The sequence below is a fragment of the Rhinatrema bivittatum genome, chromosome 10, assembly GCF_901001135.1.
Source record: "Rhinatrema bivittatum chromosome 10, aRhiBiv1.1, whole genome shotgun sequence".
NCBI lineage: Eukaryota > Metazoa > Chordata > Amphibia > Gymnophiona > Rhinatrematidae > Rhinatrema > Rhinatrema bivittatum.
The window spans coordinates 25,056,299-25,082,475 of NC_042624.1; the positions used below are offsets into that span (position 1 = coordinate 25,056,299).

Sequence of the window (26,177 nt, forward strand, 5' to 3'; positions counted from 1 at the left end):
ATAAATCTCCCCCCCTCCAAATGCCTTAAATTACCTGGGGTCCAGTGGGGGGGAGGGCGGGAAAACCGGCACACTAAAACAACCCTAAAACCCACCCCGACCCTTTAAAATAAATCCCCCACCCTCCCGAACCCCCCCAAAATGCCTTAAATTACCTGGGGTCCAGAGGAAGGTCCCGGTGTGATCTTTTACTCTCGGACCTCCGGTGCTTGTAGAAATGGCGCCGGCGCTACCTTTGACCTGACAGGTCAAAGGTAGCGCCGGCGCCATTTTGTTTTTTGTCCCCCGAGGTCAGGAGCATAGGAGATCGCTCCTGGACCCCCGCTGGACCCCCAGGAACTTTTGGCCAGCTTGGGGGGGCCTCCTGACCCCCACAAGACTTGCCAAAAGTCCAGCGGGGGTCCGGAACGACCTCCTGCAGTCGAATCGTGTTGTCTACGGCCGGCGCGCAGAGCCCGGGACGCGCGTAAGTCCCAGGGTTTTTAAAAGGGGCGGGAGGGGGCGTGGCGGGGGCGTGGCCGCATGACGCGGCGTTTCGGGGGCGTGATGCGACGTTGGGGGGGTGGGCCCGGGGGCGTGGTTTCATCCTGGGGGTGTTCCGGGGGCGTGGCCGCGCCCTCCGAACAGCCCCCGGGTCGGGTCTTGGCGGGCCAGCAGCCCTCTGGCACGTGCGGATTTACGTCTGCCTCTGGCAGGCGTAAATCCATGGATAAAGGTAGGGGGGGTTTAGATAGGGCCGGGGGGGTGGGTTAGGTAGGGGAAGGGAGGGGAAGGTGAGGGGAGGGCGAAAGAAAGTGCCCTCCGAGGCTGCTCCGATTTCGGAGCGGCCTTGGAGGGCGCGCGCAGGCTGCCCAAAATCAGCAGCCTTGCGCGTGCCGATCCAGGATTTTATAAGATACGCGCAGCTACGCGCGTATCTTATAAAATCCAGCGTACTTTTGTTTGCGCCTGGTGCGCGAACAAAAGTACGCGATCGCGTATTCTTTTAAGATCCTACCTCCCCGTGAACTTAATAGCGGTAATGGACTTCTCCTCCAAGAACTTATCCAATCCTTTTTTAAACACAGCTATACTAACTGCACTAACCACATCCTCTGGCAACAAATTCCAGAGTTTAATTGTGCGTTGAGTAAAAAAGAACTTTCTCCGATTAGTTTTAAATGTGCCCCATGCTAACTTCATGGAATGCCCCCTAGTCTTTCTACTATCCGAAGAGTAAATAACCGATTCACATCTACCCGTTCTAGACCTCTCATGATTTAAAGACCTCTATCATATCCCCCCTCAGTCGTCCTCTTCTCCAAGCTGAAAAGTCCTAACCTCTTTAGTCTTTCCTCATAGGGGAGTTGTTCCATTCCCTTATCATTTTGGTTGCCCTTCTCTGTACCTTCTCCATTGCAATTATATCTTTTTTGAGATGCGGCGACCAGAATTGTACACACCTATACAGGTGCAATATCACCATCTATTTTTATTAACCATTCTTCTCCCTAGGCACCCATGCATTTTTCTGTTTTTTGCCATTGCTTTATTCATCTGATTGGCAACCTTAATATCATTAGATAACAATCATACCAGATTCTTGCTCTTGATTCATGCACAGAAAAATTTCACTTCCTATACTGTACAGCTCCATTGGATTTTTACAGCTCCAATGCATGATTCTGCATTTTTTAGCCTAAACGTTTAGCTGCCAACTTCTCAGGTGTGTCCATAGCTCACTTCTCTCCTATACTATTATTTTGTCATATCTACCCCCTGGTGAGGATATGTGGTCACTTGGTCAGAAACCTTTGGATTCCTTGCAAGAGAATGTAAGAAACCAGATAAGAGGCAAAATAGCCCAATATTATGGTCCAGAAGCCACAAGGAAGAAACCAAAAATATAATTTTAGACAGTAACTTTTGAAAACAGTTGAAAATGAAGATCTCTAGAACTGAAGATTTGAGAAAAGCCTCTCTGTCTTTTTTTTTCTCAATTTTTATTCCTGGCTACTTACCGCTCCCATTAAACAGTTTTAAATATCAGCACTATATATTTTTTAAATATTAAATTATATTCTAGATAACCATTTATCTTCTCCCTGCACAAAAAAAAAAAATGGTGCCACATAATGGGCATATTATTGTTTGACCTTGAGTGAGATAGAAACTTAAGAGGTAATTTAAAAAAGTTACATGTGTAAATGTAACATACTATCATAGCAATTTTAAAATCCATTTACATGCGTAAGTGCACTTAACATGGGCAAATCCTATGGACAATTCAATGGCAAGAAGTATAGCAATTTTCAAAAGTTTCCTTACACGGGTACTTGATTTTAAGCGTGTAAATGCTTTTTACAATCAGGTATTTCCCTATCCTCTGAATGTAATTCTCTTTGAAGCGCCAAAAGGCAGAATATACATAAAGAAATAAATATCCATGATGATATGAACTGTGTTGCAGTTTAGTCTCTTGTGATAGCACATGAGTTCTCCTCTGGTTAATTTGTTTTGATTTGAAGTAGCTCTTGATTCACAGTATAATATTTATCCTTTTCTTTACACTTCAGCATTATTAGCCAGCAAACCAAACAGTCAATGATGACCTACCAAATCGTATCCTATTCTGGCAAAGTGCTGGTAAAGCCAAACGTGAAGATGTTCACGGAAACTGCCGCATCTTTGAAGATGGAACCATGGAGGAGAACATCGATGTGGTCATCTTTGCCACAGGATACAGCTTCTCGTTTCCTTTCTTTGAGGATCCTGCCTTCAAGGTTCACAACAATAAGATCCCCCTGTATAAACAGGTCTTCCCTCTTGACCTAGAGAAGGCGACGGTAGCTTTCATTGGGCTTGTCCAGCCTCTTGGTCCCTTCATACCCATTGCAGAGATCCAAGCTCGCTGGGCTACTCGGGTTCTTAAAGGTGAGTGAAGAGGAATTGTGGGCAAATTCAGGATTCCTGGGGCCAGGGAGTGAACATCAGTTTCCTGATGCATACTGACCCCAGACTATGAATGAAAACGAAGTGTTATTTTTACCTTCCTTCTAAAGCATAATCTTCTCATGCTAATAAAGTATGTAACCAGAACTGATTCTGAATTGCTGCTTTAAGCATGATGTTAAATTACATTAAAAAATGTAGCACTTTCATATTTACTTTTAGACCTTGAACCTTCAAAGTATTACAGTTGCCCAAAACAAAAGGACTTACAAATTTGGACACATGGAATGTTTTGACTGCCCACTCCATTCCCCCCACCTCCTGAAGTCCTGGTCAGAAGGGACCATGAGGGAATTTCAACTCGAATCATATCTATCATCCTTGCCTATACTTCATTCATGTCCAGATATCTGAGGCCTAGAACAAATACTGCAGCATTCACAGCTCTAAACTGATTCAGTTATTCCAATCTGAACCCATCTCACCACGAGATTTTCTATAGCCCTGGTTTTCTTGAAAACTTTAATTAAAGACATTAAAAAACTTACAATTTTTTATTTATTCATTTTGGGGTTTTTTTTTTGGGGGGGGGGGGGTTTGAATATTTTTTTTATCAGTTTAGTTTGTTTGCTGAATTGGAAAAATAATTAAATGTAAAAAAATCCAAAACAAACAAAATTATGTCCCCCCTGCCAGAGCCTGCCTGGGGGCTTGCCTGGAGCTGACTTGATGCTGGCCCAGCATCTGCCCAGATTATGGCCTTGTCATGGCCCCACTTCATTTCAACACGCCAGGGCCGGGGAGCTCCAACCCTGACCCCCACTTACCCTTTTCACAGGTCCTGCATGCAAAAGGACAGGAGAGATGTCCACTCGCTTCTGCTGGCTTGTTGGTCCTTTAGAAACCGTGCCGTCTGCCTGCAGGACAGCCCCAAACTGACATCATGTTGACGCCTTGCTGTGGTACAGCCAGCACCGTTGTGGCAGGCTCTGAGCATGCCCTGAGATGGCTTCCTGACCAGGCCTAGAGCTGTCTCCAGCCGGGCTGGATTATTCTTTTGGCTGCATGAGGGGATTGCAGGGGCTGAGTGAAGCCGAGCAGGGTAGGGTCAGGCCTTATGTTTTAACAGGACCATGGGAGGTCCCCACCTTTTTTTTTTTAATGCCACAAATTGTAAAATATCTGAAAATGTTTGATTATTTTCATAGGAAGCTATGTTCAGTTCATTTCATTGAGAGCAAACCAAATATGGCCTCAGAGATTAGATTTTTTTTGGCATTTGTTTTACATGAACACACATTCCTATCAGAGAGCTCATCTTATTATAGACAGCGTTGTTGCAGAGATTACATAAAATGTTCAGTAATTACAGGCCTCTTCAAATCCACAAAACTAAGCAAAGAATGAACTTCCAAATAGCTGGAGAAAACAAAATAGCGGATCTTTTAATGGGCAAAGAGAAAAAAAACAAAATAATAGAGAAAAAAGGAGATTGAGAGGGCTTGGCAATCAGAGTTGGAGCATTAGAACTGTATTGGAAAAAAAAAAAGATCCCAAGGTGGATACAGATAGTGCAAAAGTACTTTTACTATAGCAAAAGTGGTCAGCTTTTCCATCACAAGGATATGCCAATTTTTTTAAGTAGATTTATTTATTTATTTATTTATTTATTTATTTAAGGTTTTTATATACCGGCAATCATGAGAACATATCTTGCTGGTTTACATGAAACGGGAGTGCATTAAATACATCAAACTAGAACTCAGGTGACCGAAAGTACAGTTACAATTAACAAGGGTGGCAGAACTTGGTGAAGAGGAAGAAAAAGGAAAGAATAAATGGTTAAACGATATACAAGTCACATTACAAGTTATGTACAAATGGCATGATTAATGGCTGAATGTTTTGAGGAGTCCTTGGGTTGTGTCCTTGGATTGTGTCATTAAATTGTGTCTTGGAAAGCTTGCTTGAATAACCAAGTCTTAAGTCTTTTCCTAAAAGTTGGGAGGCAAGGTTCCAGTCTGAGATCTGTGGGCAATGAATTCCACAGAAGGGGGGCCAGCTGTGGAGGTGGCGCGATCTCTTAGGGTAATGTGTCTAGTCGTTTTTGCAGGGGGAACTTGGAGTGTGCCTCTATAAACATCTCTGGTAGGTCTTGTCGAGTTGTATACTTGGAGAGGAAATTGAAGATCGAGGGAAGTGCATTGATGTATAGTTTTGAAAATGATACATATGGTTTTGTACATGATATGGAAGTATACGGGTAGCCAATGTAGCTCTTTCAGGATGGGAGATATGTGGTCTCTTTTTCTTGTGCCTGTTAGTAGTCGGGCTGCTGAATTTTGCACCATCTGTAATGGTTTGGAATAGGAAGAAGGCAGACCTAGCAATAAGGAGTTGCAATAGTCTAATTTTGAAAAAATGACTACCTGGATGATCGTTCTGAAGTCTTGAGCATGGAAGAGAGGTCTTATCCTTTTCAAGACCTGGAGTTTATAGAAGCAGTCTTTGGTTGTTTTGTTGATGTGTGCCTTGAAGTTTAGCCGGTTGTCCAATAACACTCCTAAGTCTCTAACTTGTGCAGAAGGTAGGTTGGTGGGAAGAGTAATGTTAGGTGTATTGTTCTCCGGAGAGATGAGTAGGATTTCTGTCTTGGAGGAATTTAAGATGAGGTGAAGGCTGTTGAGAAGTTGTTTGATTTTTTGGTGGCATGATTCCCAGTAGTCAAGAGTTTTAGAGTATGTGTCTTTGATGGGGATGATGATTTGAATATCATCTGCGTATAGGAAGTACTTTAGATTGAGGTCAGTGAGAAGTTGGCAAAGAGGAAGCAGGTAAATGTTGAATAGAGTCGGAGATAATGAAGAACCTTGTGGGACTCCTATGGCAGAGTCAAATCTTGAGGATTCCTTGTTTTGGAGTTTAACTTTGTAACCTCTGTTGTTGAGAAAGGTTTTGAACCAAGATAGGACGGTGCCGCAGATTCCTATGGATGATAACTGGTTTAAGAGGATGGTGTGGTTGACCGTGTCGAACGCTGCTGATAGGTCTAACAAGATCAATAGAAAAGAGTTTCCTTTGTCGAGGCCCAGTAAGATATGGTCTGTCAACGAAGTGAGGAGGGATTCTGTGCCTCGATTTTTACGGAAGCCGTGTTGTGGGATGAAGAGAAGATTGTTGTCTTCGATGAAATCTGAGAGTTGAGAGTTCACTAGTTTTTTCCATGATCTTTGCGATGAATGGGAGGTTAGCTATGGGGCGGAAGTTGTTAGGGTCCTTCGGGTCTAGGTTGGGTTTCTTTAGGAGCGGTGAGATTGAGGCCATTTTAAGATCATCTGGGAAGGTTCCTTGGGCTAGAGAGCAGTTGATGATATTTTTCAATGAAGTGGCTATTGTGTCTGGAATAGCTAGAAGAAGTTTGGAGGGGATGTGGTCTGCAGGATGAGACGAAGGTTTCATTCTTCTCAGGATGGTTTGTATCTCCGTGGAAGAGACGGGTTCAAAGGTGTTTAAGCTGACGTTTTTGAGGGCAGGTTGTTGATATGTCTGGAGGTCGGCTGTATTGGAAGGCAGTTGTGTTAAGAGATTGGTGATTTTATTTTGGAAAAACTGAGCGAGTTCTTCTGCTTTGGGTTGTGCCATGTTGCCTGGGATTTCTCGCGGAATGGTTTGAGTGAGGCTGGAGACATAAGCGAAGAGGGCTTTGGCGTCAAAAACCAGGTTGTGAATCTTAGATGCATAATAGTCTTTTTTTGATTTTGAGGTGAGAGATTTGTACTGGTAAAGTGTGGATTTGTATGAAAAAATGGTGATGTCACAAGGGGTTTTGCGCCAGGTCGCTTCTTTTTTTCTTAAACTTTGTTTTAGTTTTCTGAGTTCATTAGTGAACCACGGTTGTCTGTTGGATGCATTGGTGTGAGATCTTTTTGTAGTTGAAGGACAGAGCTTGTTGGCTATGTTTTCTGTTATGTTGTTCCAGGAGCGAATGGCAGTGTTCGGGTCAGTGAGGTCTAATAGGGGTAGCTGTGAGACCAATTGGTTGTTAAGGTCTTCTGGTGAGCATCGCCTCTTGTAATGGAATGAAGGAGAGGGGGAGTAGGGAGTGTTGGATTTTTCCAGCGTGAATGAGGTAGAGATGAGCGTGTGGTCTGACCATGGAACCTTTTTGTTCTTCAAATTGGATGTAGTCGTAATGCCCTTGTTGACGAAAATCAAGTCCAGAGTGTGACCCGCTTTGTGTGTGGGTTCGTTGACTAGTTGTTGGAATCCCATAGCAGACAGGGCTGTGATGAGTGTTACGCAGCTGTTAGATGGTGAGGGATTGTCTATGTGCAGATTGAAATCTCCTAAAATGATTGCTGGAGTATCCAGGTTGATGAGCATGGTGGTGATTTCAAGGAGGGGGGAGACCTCTGCTTCTAGGAGTCCCGGGGGGGGCGTAGACAAGAAGGATTTGAAGATGTTGTGAGGTGAAGAAGCCGACTTCCAGTTTTGAGTTAGAGCTGAAAGGATGTTGGGAGAAGTTAAGGCTTTTTTTGGTAGCCAGAAGGATGCCCCCTCCTCTTTTTTTCAGTCTCGGGAGTGAGAAGAAGTCATAGGTTTGTGTAGGTAGTTGGTTATTAAAGCTGTATCTGAGGGCTTAAGCCATGTTTCGGTTACTGCACAGATATCTGGCTTGGCGTCGGTGAGATAATCATTGAAAATTAGGGATTTCTTCGTTAGAGATTGTGCATTGAAAAGAGAGAGTGAAAAGAGGGAGAGGCCTAGAAGCTGGGTAATTGGTGTGATCAAGATAGGGGTGAGGGTTTTTAAGTTATTGTGAGGGGCTCGTCTGGTAGATGTTCTTTTAGATAGGAGGCGGTGTTGTAAGATTGGTATTGGAAGAGCAAGAGACATTGTGGGAGGTTAGCTGGCTGGCGCAGAGTGTAGGCGGATGGCAGATGGGAGGATAGGCTGAGATTAGGAGATAAATAATTGGTTGGTTAGTGCTCTGGAAGAACGCTGGAAGGATGCTTGCTGAAAAGGCGTAGACTGGTTGCTTGCTGTGAGGGCGTAGACTGGTTGCTTGCTGAGTGCTTGCTGTGAGGGCGTAGACTGGTTGCTTGCTGTGAGGGCGTAGACTGGTTGCTTGCTGGGTGCTTGCTGTGAGGGCGTAGACTGGTTGCTTGCTGTGAGGGCGTAGACTGGTTGCTTGCTGAGTGCTTGCTGTGAGGGCGTAGACTGGTTGCTTGCTGTGAGGGCGTAGTCTGGTTGCTTGCTGAGTGCTTGCTGTGAGGGCGTAGACTGGTTGCTTGCTGAGTGCTTGCTGAGAGGGGCGCAGGCTGGATGCTTGCTGAGTTTGCTTGCAGGGTGCTTGATGGGAGGGCGCAGGAAGGTTGATTACTTAGAGGGCGCTGGGTGGTTGCTTGAAGGAAGAGAGCTGGAAGGACGTGAGCATGTTGGACGCTGGTTGAGCTCTAGTGTAATATAGGTGTGAAACTGCTCCGGGAAGCGAGGGTCGAAACGAAGGGGCGAAACAAAGGGGCAGGCCCCTTTGTCGCGCTCCTTCGTGCGCGCGACGCCTGGCGCGCGACGCCAGGGAGAGTGGTAGTTTAAATACCCCGCCGGTCGCACCTCTGACGTCACCGCCGCGACGTTTTTGTGGGCGGTTCGGGGCGAAGGCTCGCGGCTCGGCTCGGGGCCTGCTGGTGGCGTGGGCTCGTGGTCCGGGTCGAGGCCGGCTGGAGGCAGGGGTTCGCGGCTCCGATCGCGGCCGGCTGGAGGCGGAGGATTGCGTCCTTTCAGGTAGGTGAGCAGCTGAAGAGAAGGGCCGGCGATCGGCGAGGGAGCCCGATCGGGGTGAGCGGAACAGGAGGCCTTACCCCGACGGGCTTCAGCGCCGAACGCGCAGGCCAAGTTCACCGCTGGAGCCCCGTGGAAGGAAAAGGAGGAAGAAGAGGAGAGCGGCAGTTTAAATACCCCGCCGGTCGCACCTCTGACGTCACCGCCGCGACGTTTTTGTGGGCGGTTCGGGGCGAAGGCTCGCGGCTCGGCTCGGGGCCTGCTGGTGGCGTGGGCTCGTGGTCCGGGTCGAGGCCGGCTGGAGGCAGGGGTTCGCGGCTCCGATCGCGGCCGGCTGGAGGCGGAGGATTGCGTCCTTTCAGGTAGGTGAGCAGCTGAAGAGAAGGGCCGGCGATCGGCGAGGGAGCCCGATCGGGGTGAGCGGAACAGGAGGCCTTACCCCGACGGGCTTCAGCGCCGAACGCGCAGGCCAAGTTCACCGCTGGAGCCCCGTGGAAGGAAAAGGTAGATAAAATAGTAATTACAAAGACAAAAAAACAAAATAAGCAATGCCTTACATGCAAAAGGAATGAAAGTTTTAGTAATTAATGAAATAAAATGGGGAACAAGTATTCAGGATATTTACACTGCCTGTGCCTGAAATCAATGTGCATACATTGGAGACCCTGAAAGCATGACTGGCTGCAAACTCAATAGGACAGGTTTGGGAACAACTCTGGTAAAGAGTTTATTCGGTTACCAAACCATGAGGATGAGGAAGTCATTTAGCTGGGTAAATTTGGGTGTCTGAAAATTGCTCCGCCCTTACCCAGCTAAACGTTCATGCTGGGATTATCAAATTGTGGGCATTTAGTTAGGTAACATAAGGTGGCCTAATTAATTAATTAATATGTTTAGCTCAGGGAGGGAAATAACTCATGTAGATGACATTTTCAAATGTAAATGCATTATTTTCAAGGGAAAAATATATAGAAAATATAAGAGAATTGGTGCAAAGGCCATGGCGACAAATCTCAGTACCAACTGGCTGAATTCCATCCCCGTCCTAGTCAGGCTCTTGTGCATTTTAGCAGGTCAGATTGGGGTTGATTTTAATCTATTAGGTTTATCTGGCTAACGCCTGGTTAAATCTTTTGAAAATCCAGCAATCTGGATCTAAAAGATAAACCTGAACAATCCAATTTACCAGGGAATAAAGAGCTGGAAATATTACTCCGTTATTGGCCCTTGAGTAGATTACAAAGAAGGTTGCTAATAGGCTATCGTTTGGTTTTTCAATGAGATACCTGTGCAAGCCCGTGGGGGGGTGTCTGATGGGCAGTTAACATTCCCTTCTCTTAACATACAGGCCGATATAGTACAGTGCGCTCCGACGGAGCATTTGGACGCGCGTTTTCGACGCACTAGCTTTACCCCTTATTCAGTAAGGGGTAAAGCTTTCAGAATTGAAATTTTGGCTAACTAGAATTGAAATTAGAATTGAAATTAGAAACTAGAATTTAAATTTTGGCCAACTAGAATTCTGCCAGCCCTCAATGAGGAATGGGAACTGACTGATCTCTCATCTGAGGAATAGCTCAAACGTTCTCCAGAATACAGAGCTGGTAGCTCAATCGCACATCTAAGAACTTAAGGGCCGGATTTTAATACCTACGTGTGGGTGTAGATTTGTGCTCGCTACCCTGCACACACAAATCTACGCCAGATTTTATAACATGCATGCTCAGCTGCGCACATGTTATAAAATCTGGGCTCGGCGCGCCCAAGGGGCTGCACACATGAGCACCTTGGGCGCGCCGAGCCCTAGGGGAGCCCCGATGGCTTTCCCTGTTCCCTCCAAGGCTGCTCTGAAATCGGAGCTGCCTCGGAGGGAACTTTCCTTCTGCCCCCCCAGCCCTACCTAAAACTCCCCCTGACCTTTATTTTTCAAGTTGCGCCTGCCCAGAGGCAGGCGTAGGTTGCGTGCGCCGGCCCAGTGCCGGCGAGCGATCCCACAGCCTAGAGGCCCTACGGAGGCCTCTGGCCACGCCTCCGCCCTGGACCTCCCCGCCCCTTTTTTAAAGCCTCTGGACATACGTGCACCCTGGGGATTGCGCGCTTCTCTGGGGCTATGCAAAATAGGCTCAGCACGCGTAACCCCCCTGCGTAGGGCTTTTAAAATCTGCCCCTAATAGCATACGACTTGCCATACTGGGTCACACTAAAGGTCAATCAAGCCCAGTATCCTGTTTCCAACAGTGGCCACTGGCCAAGCCAGGTCACAAGTACCTGGCAGAATCCCAAGGGGCAGATACGTTCCAAGCTGCTTATCCCAAGAATAAGCAGTGGATTTCTGTGATGCTTCCTTAATAATGGTTAATGGACTTTTCCTCTAAGAACTTGTCCAAACCTTTTTTAAATGCAGCTACACTAATAGCTTTCATCACATCCTCTGGCAATGAATTCCAGAGCTTAATTAAGCATTGAGTAAAAAAATATTTTCTCTTATTAGTTTTAAATGTGTTACCTAGTAACTTCATTGTGTGTCCTCTGGTCTTTGCACTTTTTGTATGAGTAAACAAGTGATTAATATTTACTCGTTCCATTCCACTCATTATTTTATAGACCTCTGTCATATCTCCCCTCAGCCGTCTCTTCTCCAAGCTGAAGAGTCCTAACCTCTTTAGCTTTCCTTCATAGGGATTTCATTCCATCCACCTTTTATCATTTTGGTCATCCTTCTCTGTATCTTTTCTAATTCTGCTATGTCTCTTTTAAGATGAGGTGACCAGAACTGTGCACAATACTCAAGATGAGGTCGCACCGTGGAGTGATACAGAGGCATTATATGTTTCATTCTCTATTCTCTATTAGAGCATCAAATAAATAATAAGGATAAAAACAATTTTTAACATTTCCCCAAAATAAATTAAATATTTCAAAAAAGCAGAGACATTAAATAACACCCAATAATTAAAACTAATAAGGATAGAAAATATTCCCCTTGCCGTACTTGGGAACTTTTGATTTCCAGTCGCCCTCAGATTGTCCTGGATTAGTGGAGGGGAGGGGGAACACAAAAACATTCTCCTCTCTCACTCTCATGTACACAGACACACGTTCATTCACATACAGCCTTCTACCCTTCTCACGCCCTTCTTCCACTACCTCACTTCCCCTTCCCTTCTCTGTGACTCTCCCTCCCTCCCTGTCACTCAACCCCCTTTTCCCTCACTGTCACCCTCCCTTCCTTCTCAATCATTAAAACATTCACTCCACTCTCCCCGATCCCTTCCCTCTCACCCCTCCCTTCCCTCTGTCATTCCCTCCCTCCTTCCTCCTCCTCACTCTCTTCCCCTCCCCTCTGTCACTTACCACTCACTGCCCTACCCTCTTCTCCATCGCTACCCTTCCAATCCCTTGCTCTCATCCCCTTCCCTTCCCTTCCTTCACTCATTTCCCTTCCCTCTGTTACTCACTCCTTCCCTGTCACTCACTTTTCCCTCACTCTCACCTCTCTTCCTTCTGTCACTTACTCCCTCACTCCTACTCACCCCTTCCCTCTCCTCTGTCACTCAACACCCTCACCCCTTCCCTTCCCTCCCTATCCCCCTTCCCTTCCCATCCCTATCCCCCTTCCCATCCCTAAATCTCATTTCCTTTCCTTCCCTTACTCATACCTTTTCTTCTCTTCCCTCTCAGTCACAACCCACCATATGACTCAACCCCCTTACTGGTAGTCCTCATTTTCTTCCTGTTGTCCAGTTATGGGAAGACCACTGGTAGGTTATCAGTTGGCCCACTGCTAGGAATCTAGTGCCTAACTCCCTATCTCATTCTCGCATAGGCTCTCACACACATGCACACTCTCTCTCTTATATGTATAGGCTCTCACACATACACACACTCCCTCTCTCATATACATACAAGATCTCACACAAATACACACAAATTCCCTCTCTTATGTACACACTAACTTTCTCTGCTCTCCCTAACATACACACTCTTCAACACATACACACTTGCTATCTCTCTTCCATATGCAATCGGACACACTTGCTCTCTCTCTCCCTCACATGCAATTACACATACACACATTCTCACTCTCTCCCACTTGCAGTCACACACTCACATGCACTCTCTCTGCCACAGGCAGTCATACATGCTCTCTCTCTCTCACATGCATTCACACACATGCACATAAAGGCAGGTGCTGTACAGGCGAGAAGTGTGTTGGTCACATGTCAGGTGAATTGGACTTCAGATTAATAGAGATCCCAATGGACACCCCATGACGTTGCCCATTTCATTCACTCACTACTTCTTCAGAGTGATCCCTGGTCCATTCATTCCTTCACCACAGTGATCCCCAGTCTGTTCACCTCTCCCATCCCAGCGATCCCAGTCTGTTCACGCCTTGCTCTCCCCCCCCCCCCCCCCACAAACAATCCCCAGTCCTTCCCGTCTTTAAGCAATTCTTAGTCCATTCAATCACTGCCTCCCCTGCCAAGTGATCCTGGGTCCGTTAGTTTCTCCCTCTCCATAAGCTATTCCCAGTCCATTGACTTCTTCCCCCACCCCCAAAAAGATCCCCAAGGCATTCCCTGGTATATTAGCTCCATCTCCCAATGATCTCTGATTCATTCATTCATTCACCTGCCTATCCTTATCAGAAAGAGAAGTACAGGGCCTTGTAGCTACTCAGGCAACTCCTCCCCCTCCCTCCTCCCCTGAGGGATCTCGGTGTCTCGCTTTGTACCACATGGTTCCAGTTTGCCAATAAGGCCCTGGCAGGGGAGGAAGGAGCAGGTGCAAGGGCCCGTTCTCCTCTTGCTCCTCTTTTAGGATAGGTGGGTGAGTGGATGAATCTAGAGGGGGAAGGAGGACTTATACTACTTTCACCAATGCTTTTGTTTAATCAGCTTACACCCTACAGCCTGGCTCCTAGGGGCCTTGGTCCCCCCCGCCCCCCTCGCTACACCACTGCATGGAATACATGCTTCCATGATGTTATTCTTAAACAATGTCCTTGCCTGATGTAAACTCTTAACTTTTGCAGCTGCTCCTTTGGTCCCTCTAGGGATATTCCCCTGGGGGCGTGGTCATCTGCCACTGGCCCAAGGATCCACCCACAACTATATCAGATCCTGAACAGATCGCTAACTACTTAGAAGACGATATCTGAGACACTACAAGATTGCTGACCCCTCCTTCTTAGGAGCCAATATTAACAGATTGCTACTCCGCAGTCTAACTACTAACAGATCTATAACAGATTGCTAACCCCTATCTGATTGCTTCTCTCATCAGGCATCAGATCACGAACAATCTCCACCTGCCTTGACCACTGCCTGGATTTTGACACCATCTGCTCGCTGCCCAGCCTGACCTTAGTCTGCTAGACTTTACCTAAGCGGTTATTATTACAGGACTCTCGCCTAAGCCCTGCTGGCCCCTGGAACCCAAGAGCTCTACCTGTGGGAAAAGGGGGCTGATATAGGTGAAGCCCTAGACTTCATCCTAATAAGAGCGAGTCCACCTGCTGTCAACAAGGGCCTAGTAGGTTTGCCTACTTGGCTGTGTCAACCACGCCATAGCCCAAGGGCTCACATCTGTGACAAAATGATTAAGTATCTGGCTAAGGGCCTATCAAAGCTGCATTTAAACCTTTAGCTCATGTAGGAAGGATTGTTCAAAGGAGTAAGAAAGGTGAAAGGCAATCCTGATTTAAGGGCCTACTAAAACCAACTTAGGAGATGGAGATGGCTTCTAAAAGAAAGTGCAAAGGACCCAAGAGACTGGGACATTATCAGTAATCTGGCCTATATGCTACTTACCCTCATTCTGCCACATTCACATAGAAAGGAGTTAAGGAACTCGGCAGGGAGCATTTGAAAAACAAGGATATGCAGGAATTCTGGTTATCCTGCCCAATCAAAACATAGGTAGCTGATGCCATCTTTTCAGATCCTCCTTAATCCAAGACAGTAGAGGCAGGCAATTACAAGCAGGCTTAATTAGAAAAGTTATTATTGTATTTATGTAGCTAAGAGATCTGGAGGAATATTTATAGGATGGTCTCCTTCAAGGAGATCAGCATCAATTTAGGTTTAATAACCAGCAAAGCCTTGGACTTAGTATAACAGAGTTTGTAGCACTTGGCCAACCTCTATTCCTTACACAAGCTAAAAGGTTTAGGAAAGGCCATTAATGAGTTTATAATATATCAAAGCACCATAAATAGAGGGCCAGTTTATGGTATAGGAAACTACCAAAAGCACTGAAATATCCTATCAACTGTGCTAATAATTCAAGGGAAAGAGCAAACAGGTAGGAAGACAGAGATGTCTTTAGTGCTGGTTTGCTAGCTGACATTCCCTATATATTCTGGTATTTATTATTCTGCATTTAGACTATAAAGACCAGAGTGCTCTGGGACTAGTGTCGGAAAAGTGGGACTTGACAGAAATCCAGAAATCACATGGAAAGGAGTTATTATTCTAATACAATAATTATAGTATGTCGTCTTTAATCTGAAATGGCATCCATAGTGACTCTCCATCAGTTGGACGTCCCATTGCCTTCCCTGTTCAAACTTATAAATGTTCTACCCTGTTCAGCAAAATCAAGATTCCTTCTAAAGCTTACAGTTTTTTAAAATTATTTCTAGGACTGAGCAAGTTGCCCTCGGCGAAAGACATGAAAGCTGATATTGCCCTGACAAGACAAGAAATGGAGAAACGGTATACGTTTGTCTTACATATTGTGTAAAATATTTATAATAGTACAGTAAATCAGAATATGGGTTAAGTTCCTACCAGTTACTTTCACTTTTATAAGTCTAAGGAATACGAATAAGGATTTGTTTCCATCTTAAATCTTATGGGGCATCTAAGATTCTTTCTGCTTCTCATGGAGAAGTTGTCCAACCTTCAAGCTGTGATGAAAATGGCCCATTTTTCTCCTACACCTCTCTATCAGGTCCTTTAGGACTGGAATTCTGTGTTACGTTGGGCCCCAGTCCTATGGTAGTCCTTACTGTTAGGTGCAGCAAGTGTACCATCTTCCACTGCCCCTTCTCATATTTGTACTTCTGTCCAAAAAAACCCAGCAAGAACACTCCTGTCACATCAGTCTAGCTGCCAGTCATCCAGCATCTTTCTTATTGCTAGTTAGGATATTGTATGAAGTATAGGTGGTATCCATCACCCGCGGGTGCAGCACAGCCTCCCTGCACCCTGATTCTCAGTCTCCGGTAGAGCTGCCTGCCCCTCCCTTGGCCAGCTCTCACCAGCGTGCATTCAGGGAGAGGTAAGTGTGCATAGCATCTCCACTGGTCCAGATGTTGCTGGAGAAATGCACTTTACTCTCCTCTGCCTTGCGCCTGCATGAGATTACAGTATTGATTATACAAAATGTGGAATGAGGTGTTGAAGGGCATGTTTTAATTGGGGCTAAGAGATGCAGCAGATTCTTAAATCCCTGGTTCTCCACTATCTGCAGGGGCTGTCCATCTAGGAAAACCATTTCCCTGATGCATCTCATTACTACTTTGGAGGCTGTTTGCCTCTTCTCTCAGGACAGTGATACAGAACACCATCGTGGCTGGGGGCTGATGGCCTGCCACCTGACTGCTGGAAAGGGCTAGGGGCTTAACTTGGAAATGAGTCTTCCCCTTGTCAACCCTTTTGCTAAAGCTTCTGCTTTGAGTGGCAGATGCCAAAGCTAGCAGGTTTTATTTCAGTAGGTGATGCTGTGTATCAACATTTGCCAAACACCCCATACATTTCCTCAACTCATGTCTATACTGAACAAGAAATGGGTCCTTTCTCACTTTAAAGTGCCTCCATACCATGGATGTCTTTTGCGGCCTACTCTCTGGATTCTTGAAGGGTGATGATGCTGGCACTAGAGTTGAGGTGGAGGGTGCACTGTGAGGGAAAAGGCCAGAAGCATCATTCAAACTGTGGGTTGGGACCCCAAAAGGGGGGTCACAAGTGCCTTAAATGTCAGCAGCATTAGAAGAGGAGAAGGATGAGAGGCAATCAGCTGGGGGTAATGTGAGAAAAGGGTTGGAGGGGAGGAGAAGATGCTGTGAGAGAGAGAGGATGGGGAAGAGAATGATGAGGGAATAGAGATGGGATTAATAGAATGAGATGACAGAGGATCATTTGGGATTATAAAAAGGTCTTGAGGGAGAGAGAGAATCATCTGTATGGACATGAAATGGGCTGGATGTGCCAGACAGTTGAGAGGAGCAGAGGTTGAGAGAGAGGGTCTGCTGGAGGGAGGAGGTTAATAGAGGAGGTCTGCTTAGAGCGCTTGAGGTTGAGACAGAGGATCAGCTGGAATTCAAGGAGGGTGAGAGAGTGATTGTTGGAGGGGGAACATATGATAAAGGGAATAGAACAGCTCCCCTATGAGGAAATACTAAAGCGGATAGGACTGTTCAGCTTGGAGAAGAACATGCCATGCTGGGTCAGACCAGGGGTCCATCAAGCCCAGCATCCTGTTTCCAACAGTGGCCAATCCAGGCCATAAGAACCTGGCAAGTACCCAAAAACTAAGTCTATTCCATGTTACCGTTGCTAATGGCAGTGGCTATTCTCTAAGTGAACTTAATAGCAGGTAATGGACTTCTCCTCCAAGAACTTATCCAATCCTTTTTAAACACAGCTATACTAACTGCACGAACCACATTCTCTGGCAACAAATTCCAGAGTTTAATTGTGCGTTGAGTGAAAAAGAACTTTCTCCGATTAGTTTTAAATGTGCCACATGCTAACTTCATGGAGTGCCCCCTAGTCTTTCTATTATCCGAAAGAGTAAATAACCGATTCACATCTACCTGTTCTAGACCTCTCATGATTTTAAACACCTCTATCATATCCCCCCTCAGCCGTCTCTTCTCCAAGCTGAAAAGTCCTAACCTCTTTAGTCTTTCCTCATAGGGGCGCTGTTCCATTCCCCTTATCATTTTGGTAGCCATTCTCTGTACCTTCTCCATCGCAATTATATCTTTTTTGAGATGCGGCGACCAGAATTGTACACAGTATTCAAGGTGCGGTCTCATCATGGAGCGATACAGAGGCATTATGACATTTTCCGTTTTATTCACCATTCCCTTTCTAATAAATCCCAACATTCTGTTTGCTTTTTTGACTGCTGCAGCACACTGCACCGACAATTTCAATGTGTAATCCACTATGACACCTAGATCTCTTTCTTGGCTTGTAGCACCTAATATGGAACCTAAAATTGTGTAATTATAGCATGGGTTATTTTTCCCTATATGCATCACCTTGCACTTATCCACATTAAATTTCATCTGCCATTTTGCAGCCCAATTTTCCAGTCTCACAAGGTCTTCCTGCAATTTATCACAATCTGCTGGTGATTTAACTACTCTGAACAATTTTGTATCATCTGCAAATTTGATTATCTCACTCGTCGTATTTCTTTCCAGATCATTTATAAATATATTGAACAGTAAGGGTCCCAATACAGATCCCTGAGGCACTCCACTGTCCACTCCCTTCCACTGAGAAAATTGCCCATTTAATCCTACTCTCTGTTTCCAGTCTTTTAGCCAGTTTGCAATCCACGAAAGGACATCACCACCTATCCCATGACTTTACTTTTCCTAGAAGCCTCTCATGAGGAACTTTGTCAAACCCCTTCTGAAAATCCAAGTATACTACATCTACCAGTTCACCTTTATCCACATGTTTATTAACTCCTTCAAAAAAGTGAAGCAGATTTGTGAGACACGACTTGCCTTGGGTAAAGCCATGCTGACTTTGTTCCATTAAACCATGTCTTTCTATATGTTCTGTGATTTTGATGTTTAGAATACTTTCCACTATTTTTCCTGGCACTGAAGTCAGGCTAACAGGTCTGTAATTTCCCCGATCACCCCTGGAGCCCTTTTTAAATATTGGGGTTACATTTGCTATCCTCCAGTCTTCAGGTACAATGGATGATTTAAATGATAGGTTACACATTTTTACTAATAGGTCTGAAATTTCATTTTTTAGTTCCTTCAGAACTCTGGGGTGTATACCATCCGGTCCAGGTGATTTAATATTTATTTATTTATTTATTTAAATTCTTTTAATATACCGATGCTCAAGACCAGGTCTTATCGTACCGGTTTACAATGAACTAGGGGGAAAAAACCAGTTAACAATAGAAGCAGGAAATTACATTATAACAGGGAATGTGGAACTTGGTAGTTAGAGGAAAGGATAGGTTAAACAATTTCTAACAGGAGAACAAAGCAAATAAGCAGAAACGTAAGTGCTTACATGGTAAGCATTATATACCAAAATTACATCGTGTGTAATATTAGGCAAGTTATATTAAATACTCTTCAGTTTGTCAATCAGGCCTACCACATCTTCTAGGTTCACTGTGATTTTATTCAGTCCATCTGAATCATTGCCCATGAAAACCTTCTCCAGTACGGGTACCTCCCCAACATCCTCTTCAGTAAACACCGAAGCAAAGAAATCATTTAATCTTTCTGCGATGGCCTTATCTTCTCTAAGTGCCCCTTTAACCCCTCGATCATCTAACAGTCCAACTGATTCCCTCACAGGCTTTCTGCTTTGGATATATTTAAAAAAGTTTTTACTGTGAGTTTTTGCCTCTACAGCCAACTTTTTTTCAAATTCTCTCTTAGCCTGTCTTATCAATGTCTTACATTTAACTTGCCAACGTTTATGCATTATCCTATTTTCTTCTGTTGGATCCTTCTTCCAATTTTTGAATGAAGATCTTTTGGCAAAAATAGCTTCTTTCACCTCCCCTTTTAACCATGCCGGTAATTGTTTTGCCTTCTTTGCACCTTTCTTCTTATCTTCCTGGTCTCTGTCCTGATGTTTCGTGATGTCCTGATGTTTCTTGATGTCCTGATGTTACTTAATGTTCTGACGTCCCAAGTTCCATCATGTTCCCGGTCCTAATGCTCCAGGTCTGGTGGGACCTGTACCTTTGGAGATTCCCTGCTTTTACTCTGAGTTTCCAAGCTCCAAGGCTTTATCTCGTTTCCCAAGTCCCGACTCCGGAGGATCCAAGGGGTTTCTACTAACCTGCGCTATGAGACTTCCCGAGCCTGTCCCATTCTCCTCGTGGTCCGTGACCCGCCACCTGGCTGTGTAGGGCATGAAGGGGACAGTGTGATCTGCGACCAGTCCCAAGTGCTGTGTAAGGCGCCTGAGGGTTGTGCTCATCCCTGTTAGTTCCTATCTTCATCCCAACCTCCTTCCACCATGACCTATGTCCAGCCTGCAGCCTCTGCTACACCCTGTGGCAGGTCCAAAAGGGCTTGGAACGGTCAGAGGACCATTCATAGACCACCATTGCGTTGATGGCCTCATTGGTGTGCAGGTCAGCGGAGGATTCAGGGTTCCTGATTCCCAGACTTGGACTTTCTTCTCTGCAAGGGCACACATTCTCCTTGTTCTATGTTGGAGAGCTCTAGGTTGCGCTCCATCCCATCGTCACGCAACAAGAGTGCCAAGCCTTGAGCGTCCCGAGCTCGAGGCTGCCACAACCTCCAACAGGAAGGTGGTGGGAGTAAGAGAGAAAGATGGATAGATGAGAGGAGAAAAGAGAGAGATTGACTGAAAGATGAGGGGAAGGAGGGGTGAAATCTAGCTATGATTGGCTAGAGGTAAAAAAAAAATGAAGAAAAGAAATGAAAGTGAAAGGTAAATCTTACAGATGCAGGGGATAAAGTGAAGAAGACAGGAGAAGAGAGAAGAAATGGAAAAGGAACCCTGGGCAAGGTTAAAGGAGATGTAGAAAAGAGAAAATAAGATATCTTTTGACAAGAAAACAAAGGTACTAGAAAGCATTTCATTACTAATTTAGGACTGAAATATGCTGCTTTGGAAATATGCATCTCTTAACTTCTTATTTTGCTTAGTACAGAAAGAAATTCATTCCTGTTTTGAGTTCTCCAGTGTTGCACTGCATGTGTACTCTAGCTTCTTGAGAGTTCCATTTCATTTTTGTTTGCACATTTCTATTTTCCGGTCAGTTATTCTGTATTTGGTGGTCTTTCTCTCCTCTGCATGTATGGTCAAGATGAGGTATACTGCTAGTATGTAGCTTTTGTGTAAGGATTGGTAGCAATCTGCTATTCTACTTTCTTCTGTTGTTCCAATAGGAGATGTATTGGAGTTCTTATCCCAGTGTAATATTTGCAGTGCTACCTTTTTGTAGGTAGGATAGTGTTTGAGGTTCTGGGTGTTAGTGCTGTTTGGAAATAGTTGGTTTGCTAGAATGTTTGTTTTTTGCAGGATTTTATGCTTCTTCAGAGAGTGCCTGGTAGAGGAGGGAGTTTGCATTGCTGTTACTGAGATATTGCTGAAATTTGAATATATGGTGAATTTTAAGGGGAAATATCCTAGTTCTCTGCATCCATTATTAGTGGTGTTTCTGTGGAAACAGAGTATTTGTTTGCAGAACTTGAGATGCAGGAGTTCTGTTCTGCTCTGTACTGTTTAGGGTTAATAAAAAATCCCAGATCTTATTCCCATACAAGAGGATTGATTGAATAATGCTATTGAATAAATTTAATGGAAGTTTTATAGGAGAATCTTTGGCCCAAATCAGAGTCCAATCTGATATAAGCCCCAAATATATTTTTTTGAAATATTTTGTAATGCAATTAAAATACAAATAAAAGCAAAGTGGCTAAAGAACTTTTCTTGAGGCCCCAACCAAGAAATGAGCTTGATGATTGTCCTTTAAAATACACTGGAACGTTAGTCAGGAGAGAGAGCGAGCACCTAGCCATAATGCCCTCATACTAGTCAGGAGAGGATAAAAGCGTACGGGAAAAGGGTAAGACAAAACCGATTAAGATAGGAAATTATTTTCCTAGACAACAGCCACCCCGAAAATGTAAGACGCAGGGCTGTGTAATTACACACGAAGGGAAGGATGAAGAGACAGCTTGTAGAGATGAAAAAGGGGATCTGATTATGGTAGTCCAGAGTGTGTGTAAACAAACACCAAAAGAAATAGTGGCTGAGAAAGAAGCTAGTAGATATTATGTGGATTTATGGGTGGATAGGTTATCTAGCTGGACTGAGGACAGGAGAGGAGATATGTCTCCGTATCCAAAACAGGGTTCTTTATCTTCCAGAGATATGAATGTAGCTCGTCAGTGTATTAGAGGTCCTTATGGGGATCCTGAGTGGGATGATCAATATATGAATGCTGGTTTACTGGTATGGGAGAAATATGAAAAGCAAGCAGGGGCTGAAGCTGCACAGTACCCCCTGTTGTTAGGGCGACCTAATGAAAGAGGGCAGGTTCTCCCTCTTTCATTAGGTCTACATTCATATTAGCTACATTAGCTACATTCATATCTCTGGATCATTAGCTACATTCATATCTCTGGAAGATAAAGAACAGGGTTCTTTATCTTCCAGAGATATGAATGTAGCTCGTCAGTGTATTAGAGGTCCTTATGGGGATCCTGAGTGGGATGATCAATATATGAATGCTGGTTTACTGGTATGGGAGAAATATGAAAAGCAAGCAGGGGCTGAAGCTGCACAGTACTCCCTGTTGTTAGGGCGACCTAATGAAAGAGGGAGAACCTGCCCTCTTTCATTAGGTCGCCTATGTACACTAGGTAGATATTTATATCTCTATGGGAGGCCCACCTAGTAACTCGAGGTGAGGTTTAGGTGAGGAAACTCATTCAAAGATGAGATTTGTGCAATGTTCTCTCAGCCTAGCTTGATATTACCCAGGTAGAGAGTCCATCAAGCTAGGTTGAGAGAACATTGCACAAATCTCAGCTTTGGGTGAGTTTCCTCACTCCGAAGGTCATCAAATCTTCACAAGAGAGCACTGTTCTGTTCGTACGTCTCACTTTGAATGCCAAAATGGCCCCTAACCCCCTACACTAATACCTAAACCTCACCTCGAGTAACTAGGTGGGCCTTGGCATTGGCCCCGCCTCCAGGCGCATGCGTGGGGGGCTGCGCTTCCCTTTAAAGGGCCCAGTGCGGGAACGCGGCCCACGGTGCCCAGAGATGACATCATGTAGCCCTGATATTTAAGGCGAGACTCTTCCCCCAGAGCCTCGCCTTTGCAATTGGATCGACACCGTTGGTGTGATAGTTTGCCTCCGTGTTTCCAGTGTCTCCTGTTCCAATGTTTTCATGTTCCTGTATCATCCCCAGGTAGTACCTATCCGGACTGAACTTTGGTACTGACCTCTGCCTGCCTGACCACTTTCTGCTTGCCACCTGAAACTGACCACTGCCTGCCTGACCAATCTATTGTCTGCCGCCTGGAACCGACCTTCGCTTGCCTTGACTTCTCACGGACTGATTCTGGTATTGATCCCTGCTTTGGCTGACCACCCTTGGACTGATACTCTGGCTCTAACCCTTGCGCTTCACTCGGACACTCTCTTCTGGCCTCCTGCGACCTGTGGGCCAACCTGCTTTAGAGACCAACCGTGGCTTCCACTTGGCTAGACCTACAGGCGTGCCTGCCTCACCCAGAGGACCTCCCTGAACGGTTGCCTCCCTGAGGTCTCCAGAGCTTCCGGTTCAGGTCTAGCTCATCCATACTGCATCAGCCATACATCCTTTCTCATGGTAGGCACACCTCTCCGATACCTCTCCGGGAGACCATCTGAGGCCCACCTTAGTCCAGGCGGTCCGGGTACCCAAGGGCTCAACTTGAGGAAACTACGGACTGTTATTGGTGAAGCTCCAGCTAGCCTCTGTCTCCTAGTGTGCTCTGCCTCCTGGTAGCAGGCGCTTTCTGGGTCTGACCAGAGGGCCGTACCAATCCTGCACCAGGCCAAGATACACCTCCAGTGCAACACAAGCCAAGACTTCGTTGCTTGGAGAACATCCATGCTGGATTTATATCTGTTAGAATGGAAAATTGTGAGAGAGTTTGACTAAAAAGCAGTTCTTTCACCAACAAACATGGTCAGGTTTTCTGTCCTCTTTAACAGCAGAACTATGCAACAAAGTTATATATGATAAGACCTGAGTAAAGCATCAAGCATCCTACAGGCGAACAACCGCCAGCAAATTCTGTCATCCTAATTATATCCAAGGCTGTACATTCTCTAATCACAAGCTCATGTTCTTCAGTTATTGCATTATTGGTTTGTTGTTATACTAATATTGACGGGCATATGCAGTTCGGAGGATTTGTGGGGAGGGGGGGGGGTTCAAATTCAATAATTTGTAAATTGTAATTGTCTTCTACTTATTCTTATATACCTTCCTTGATGTAACTGATATGCTTTCTAATAAAAAAATAACACATTTTTTTTCAAGTTTATGTCGTCTTGATATCAAGAGCCAGTAATAATCCTGATGGCCACATTCTGAACTGACTGTAAGGCCTTCAAGGTAGAGGGAGGAAGACCAACATGCAATGCATTGCAATAATCCAATGTGGTAATAACTAGAGATTGAACGACTATTCTAAAACCGGACTCTTAAAACGGTTTCATATACCGAAGCATGTGGAGTTTAAAATAGCACTCTTCAATGCTGCTTTAACCTGAGGCTGTAAGGACAATGCTGAATCTTTCTGAGTGCCAAGATTCAGGGTATTCATGGAATAGGAATACTCACACGATAGAATGTCTAAAACAGAATCTTGCTAGTAATCTATTGTTACTAGGCAACTAGCTTTAGCCATCACAAAAGTGGGCCATGCTGAGGATGGAGATGAGTTGGGGGAAGGAAAAGACCCATGTAGATTGCACTTTCAAATCGACACCCATATTTTCAAGTGTGACGCCAACCCATTTATTGCAGTTGCAAAGTCTATGGGTACTTTCGTCCCCACATAACTTGTAGCTAATTTTCAAAAGGAAACTGCGTGGTTTTACTTTGAAGATTAGCTAGAAGGTAAATAAATAAACAGGTACCTGTGGACCAAATTCTATAGACACCCCTGGGCTCTGTAGTCTGGACTACAGGTGTAAGCAACAAAGAATACTCTCAGTGGGGAGAGTTAAGGATAGGTGTGCATCTGTAGGAGACTAATAGCAGATTGGAGAAAGAAGGAGCTTGAATGACCATGAACTCGTTGAGGCATTCCAGGTCTCAAGAGATCTTTGATGTTGGTTGGTCTCAAACTAAATGGTGGAAGTGAGGGTGTTAAATGCTGCTGCCCAGACTGTTGTGACCAAATACATAACTGTCTAGGATGCTTATCATTCTGGTAATAAAGTAAAACTACTCTTCTTATGGTTCTTGTTGAGTAATTTGTAGTTATGAAAGCAGGATGTATTGATCATTGTGTTTCTCTTCCTTTCCCAGTTATGTGGATAGCCCACGCCACACTTTACAAGTGGACTTCATAGAATACTTGGATGAACTTGCCATACAGATAGATGTGAAGCCCAACTTGCTCTCCCTTCTCCTTACGGATCCAAAGCTAGCCAAGGAAGTGTTCTTTGGACCATGTACACCATATCAGTACCGCCTGAGAGGACCTGGAAAGTGGGAAGGAGCCAGGCAAGCTATACTGACTCAAAGAGACCGAATTATCAAACCCACAAAAACTCGACAACTGGATAATAAAACAATGGAGCAATCCTCTTCAATCCCTTTACTTCTTAAAGTACTGGCTCTTCTTTGCTGCAGTTTTCCAATATTTCTAATTATTAGATTATTGAGAAGGAAAAGGAACATGCTTAAATTCAACTGATTAAGTTTCTTTTTCTTCTTTGTCACCTTTTATTTCTCTTCTCCTTTTCCCTCTACTTCTTTGACATGTTAGAAATAGCTTCTGTTACCATTATGAGTTTTCCTCCTCTTTCCATATCCATGTTTAATATTATTTTTAATAGTTTGGGATATTCTTTTGCATGTTTCTTTAGTATTAAACGTCTTTCCTGTAGCTCTGTTTTAAAGAATGCCATGTACATTAGTGACTGTCAGCTCCCAGCTAATATTGGGCTCTGTGATATCAATTTTATTCTAACTGTATGCGTATGGGGGGGGGGGGGAGGGAGAAGAGGACATAAAAGTACAGTATAAAATCTAAGTGGCCAATTTTCAAAGTGTTTAGGCTCCTAACCTTTGGAGTTAGGCTTCTGTTATCTCTTTTGAAAATTTAGTACAGCCTAGTACCTATATTTAGGGTCCTGGTTTCATTAGACTCCTAAATTTAAGAAATGAAAGAGTAGGTAGCTAAGGAAATGTGGGAAACAAAGGAGTTTAGCTCTGATTTTCAGAACTAGGCACCTAATTGAGGATCCTACATTTAGGATAATGAATAGCAAACCTTAAATTTTTAAGCTCCTAAATGTATATACATTTTCAGTTGAAAACTTAGACTCCTATGTTTGTCTGAAAAGAGGCTCCTAATTTAGACGCCTAAATCTGGGAACTCAGCTTTTTTAATATCAGACCCTAAATGACTAAAAAATTGAAATAATCTATAATTTTAACAGAAGAGAAACAACAAATGCT

The 26,177-nt window shown here is 44.6% G+C and overlaps 1 protein-coding gene across 1 annotated transcript; it reads left to right on the forward strand.

Annotated features, from left to right (window-relative positions):
* The first annotated feature begins 1,769 nt into the window (after window positions 1-1,769).
* Window positions 1,770-25,660, forward strand: LOC115100352 (dimethylaniline monooxygenase [N-oxide-forming] 5-like). The gene is made up of 4 exons (XM_029618768.1): window positions 1,770-1,814; window positions 2,565-2,913; window positions 15,362-15,434; window positions 25,020-25,660. The coding sequence occupies exons 1-4, from the start codon at window positions 1,770-1,772 to the stop codon at window positions 25,408-25,410; spliced, it is 858 nt and encodes a 285-aa protein (XP_029474628.1). The 3' UTR covers window positions 25,411-25,660.
* Window positions 25,661-26,177: the final 517 nt, after the last annotated feature.

What these genes read in the sequence shown, in the direction of transcription:
- LOC115100352 (XM_029618768.1), top strand. Translation starts at nt 1,770, where the DNA reads ATGTGGTCACTTGGTCAGAAACCTTTGGATTCCTTGCAAGAGAAT. An exon ending in TGGATTCCTTGCAAGAGAAT is followed by an intron (nt 1,815 to 2,564) that starts GTAAGAAACCAG and finishes CAGCATTATTAG; the next exon opens with CCAGCAAACCAAACAGTCAA. An exon ending in GGCTACTCGGGTTCTTAAAG is followed by an intron (nt 2,914 to 15,361) that starts GTGAGTGAAGAG and finishes AATTATTTCTAG; the next exon opens with GACTGAGCAAGTTGCCCTCG.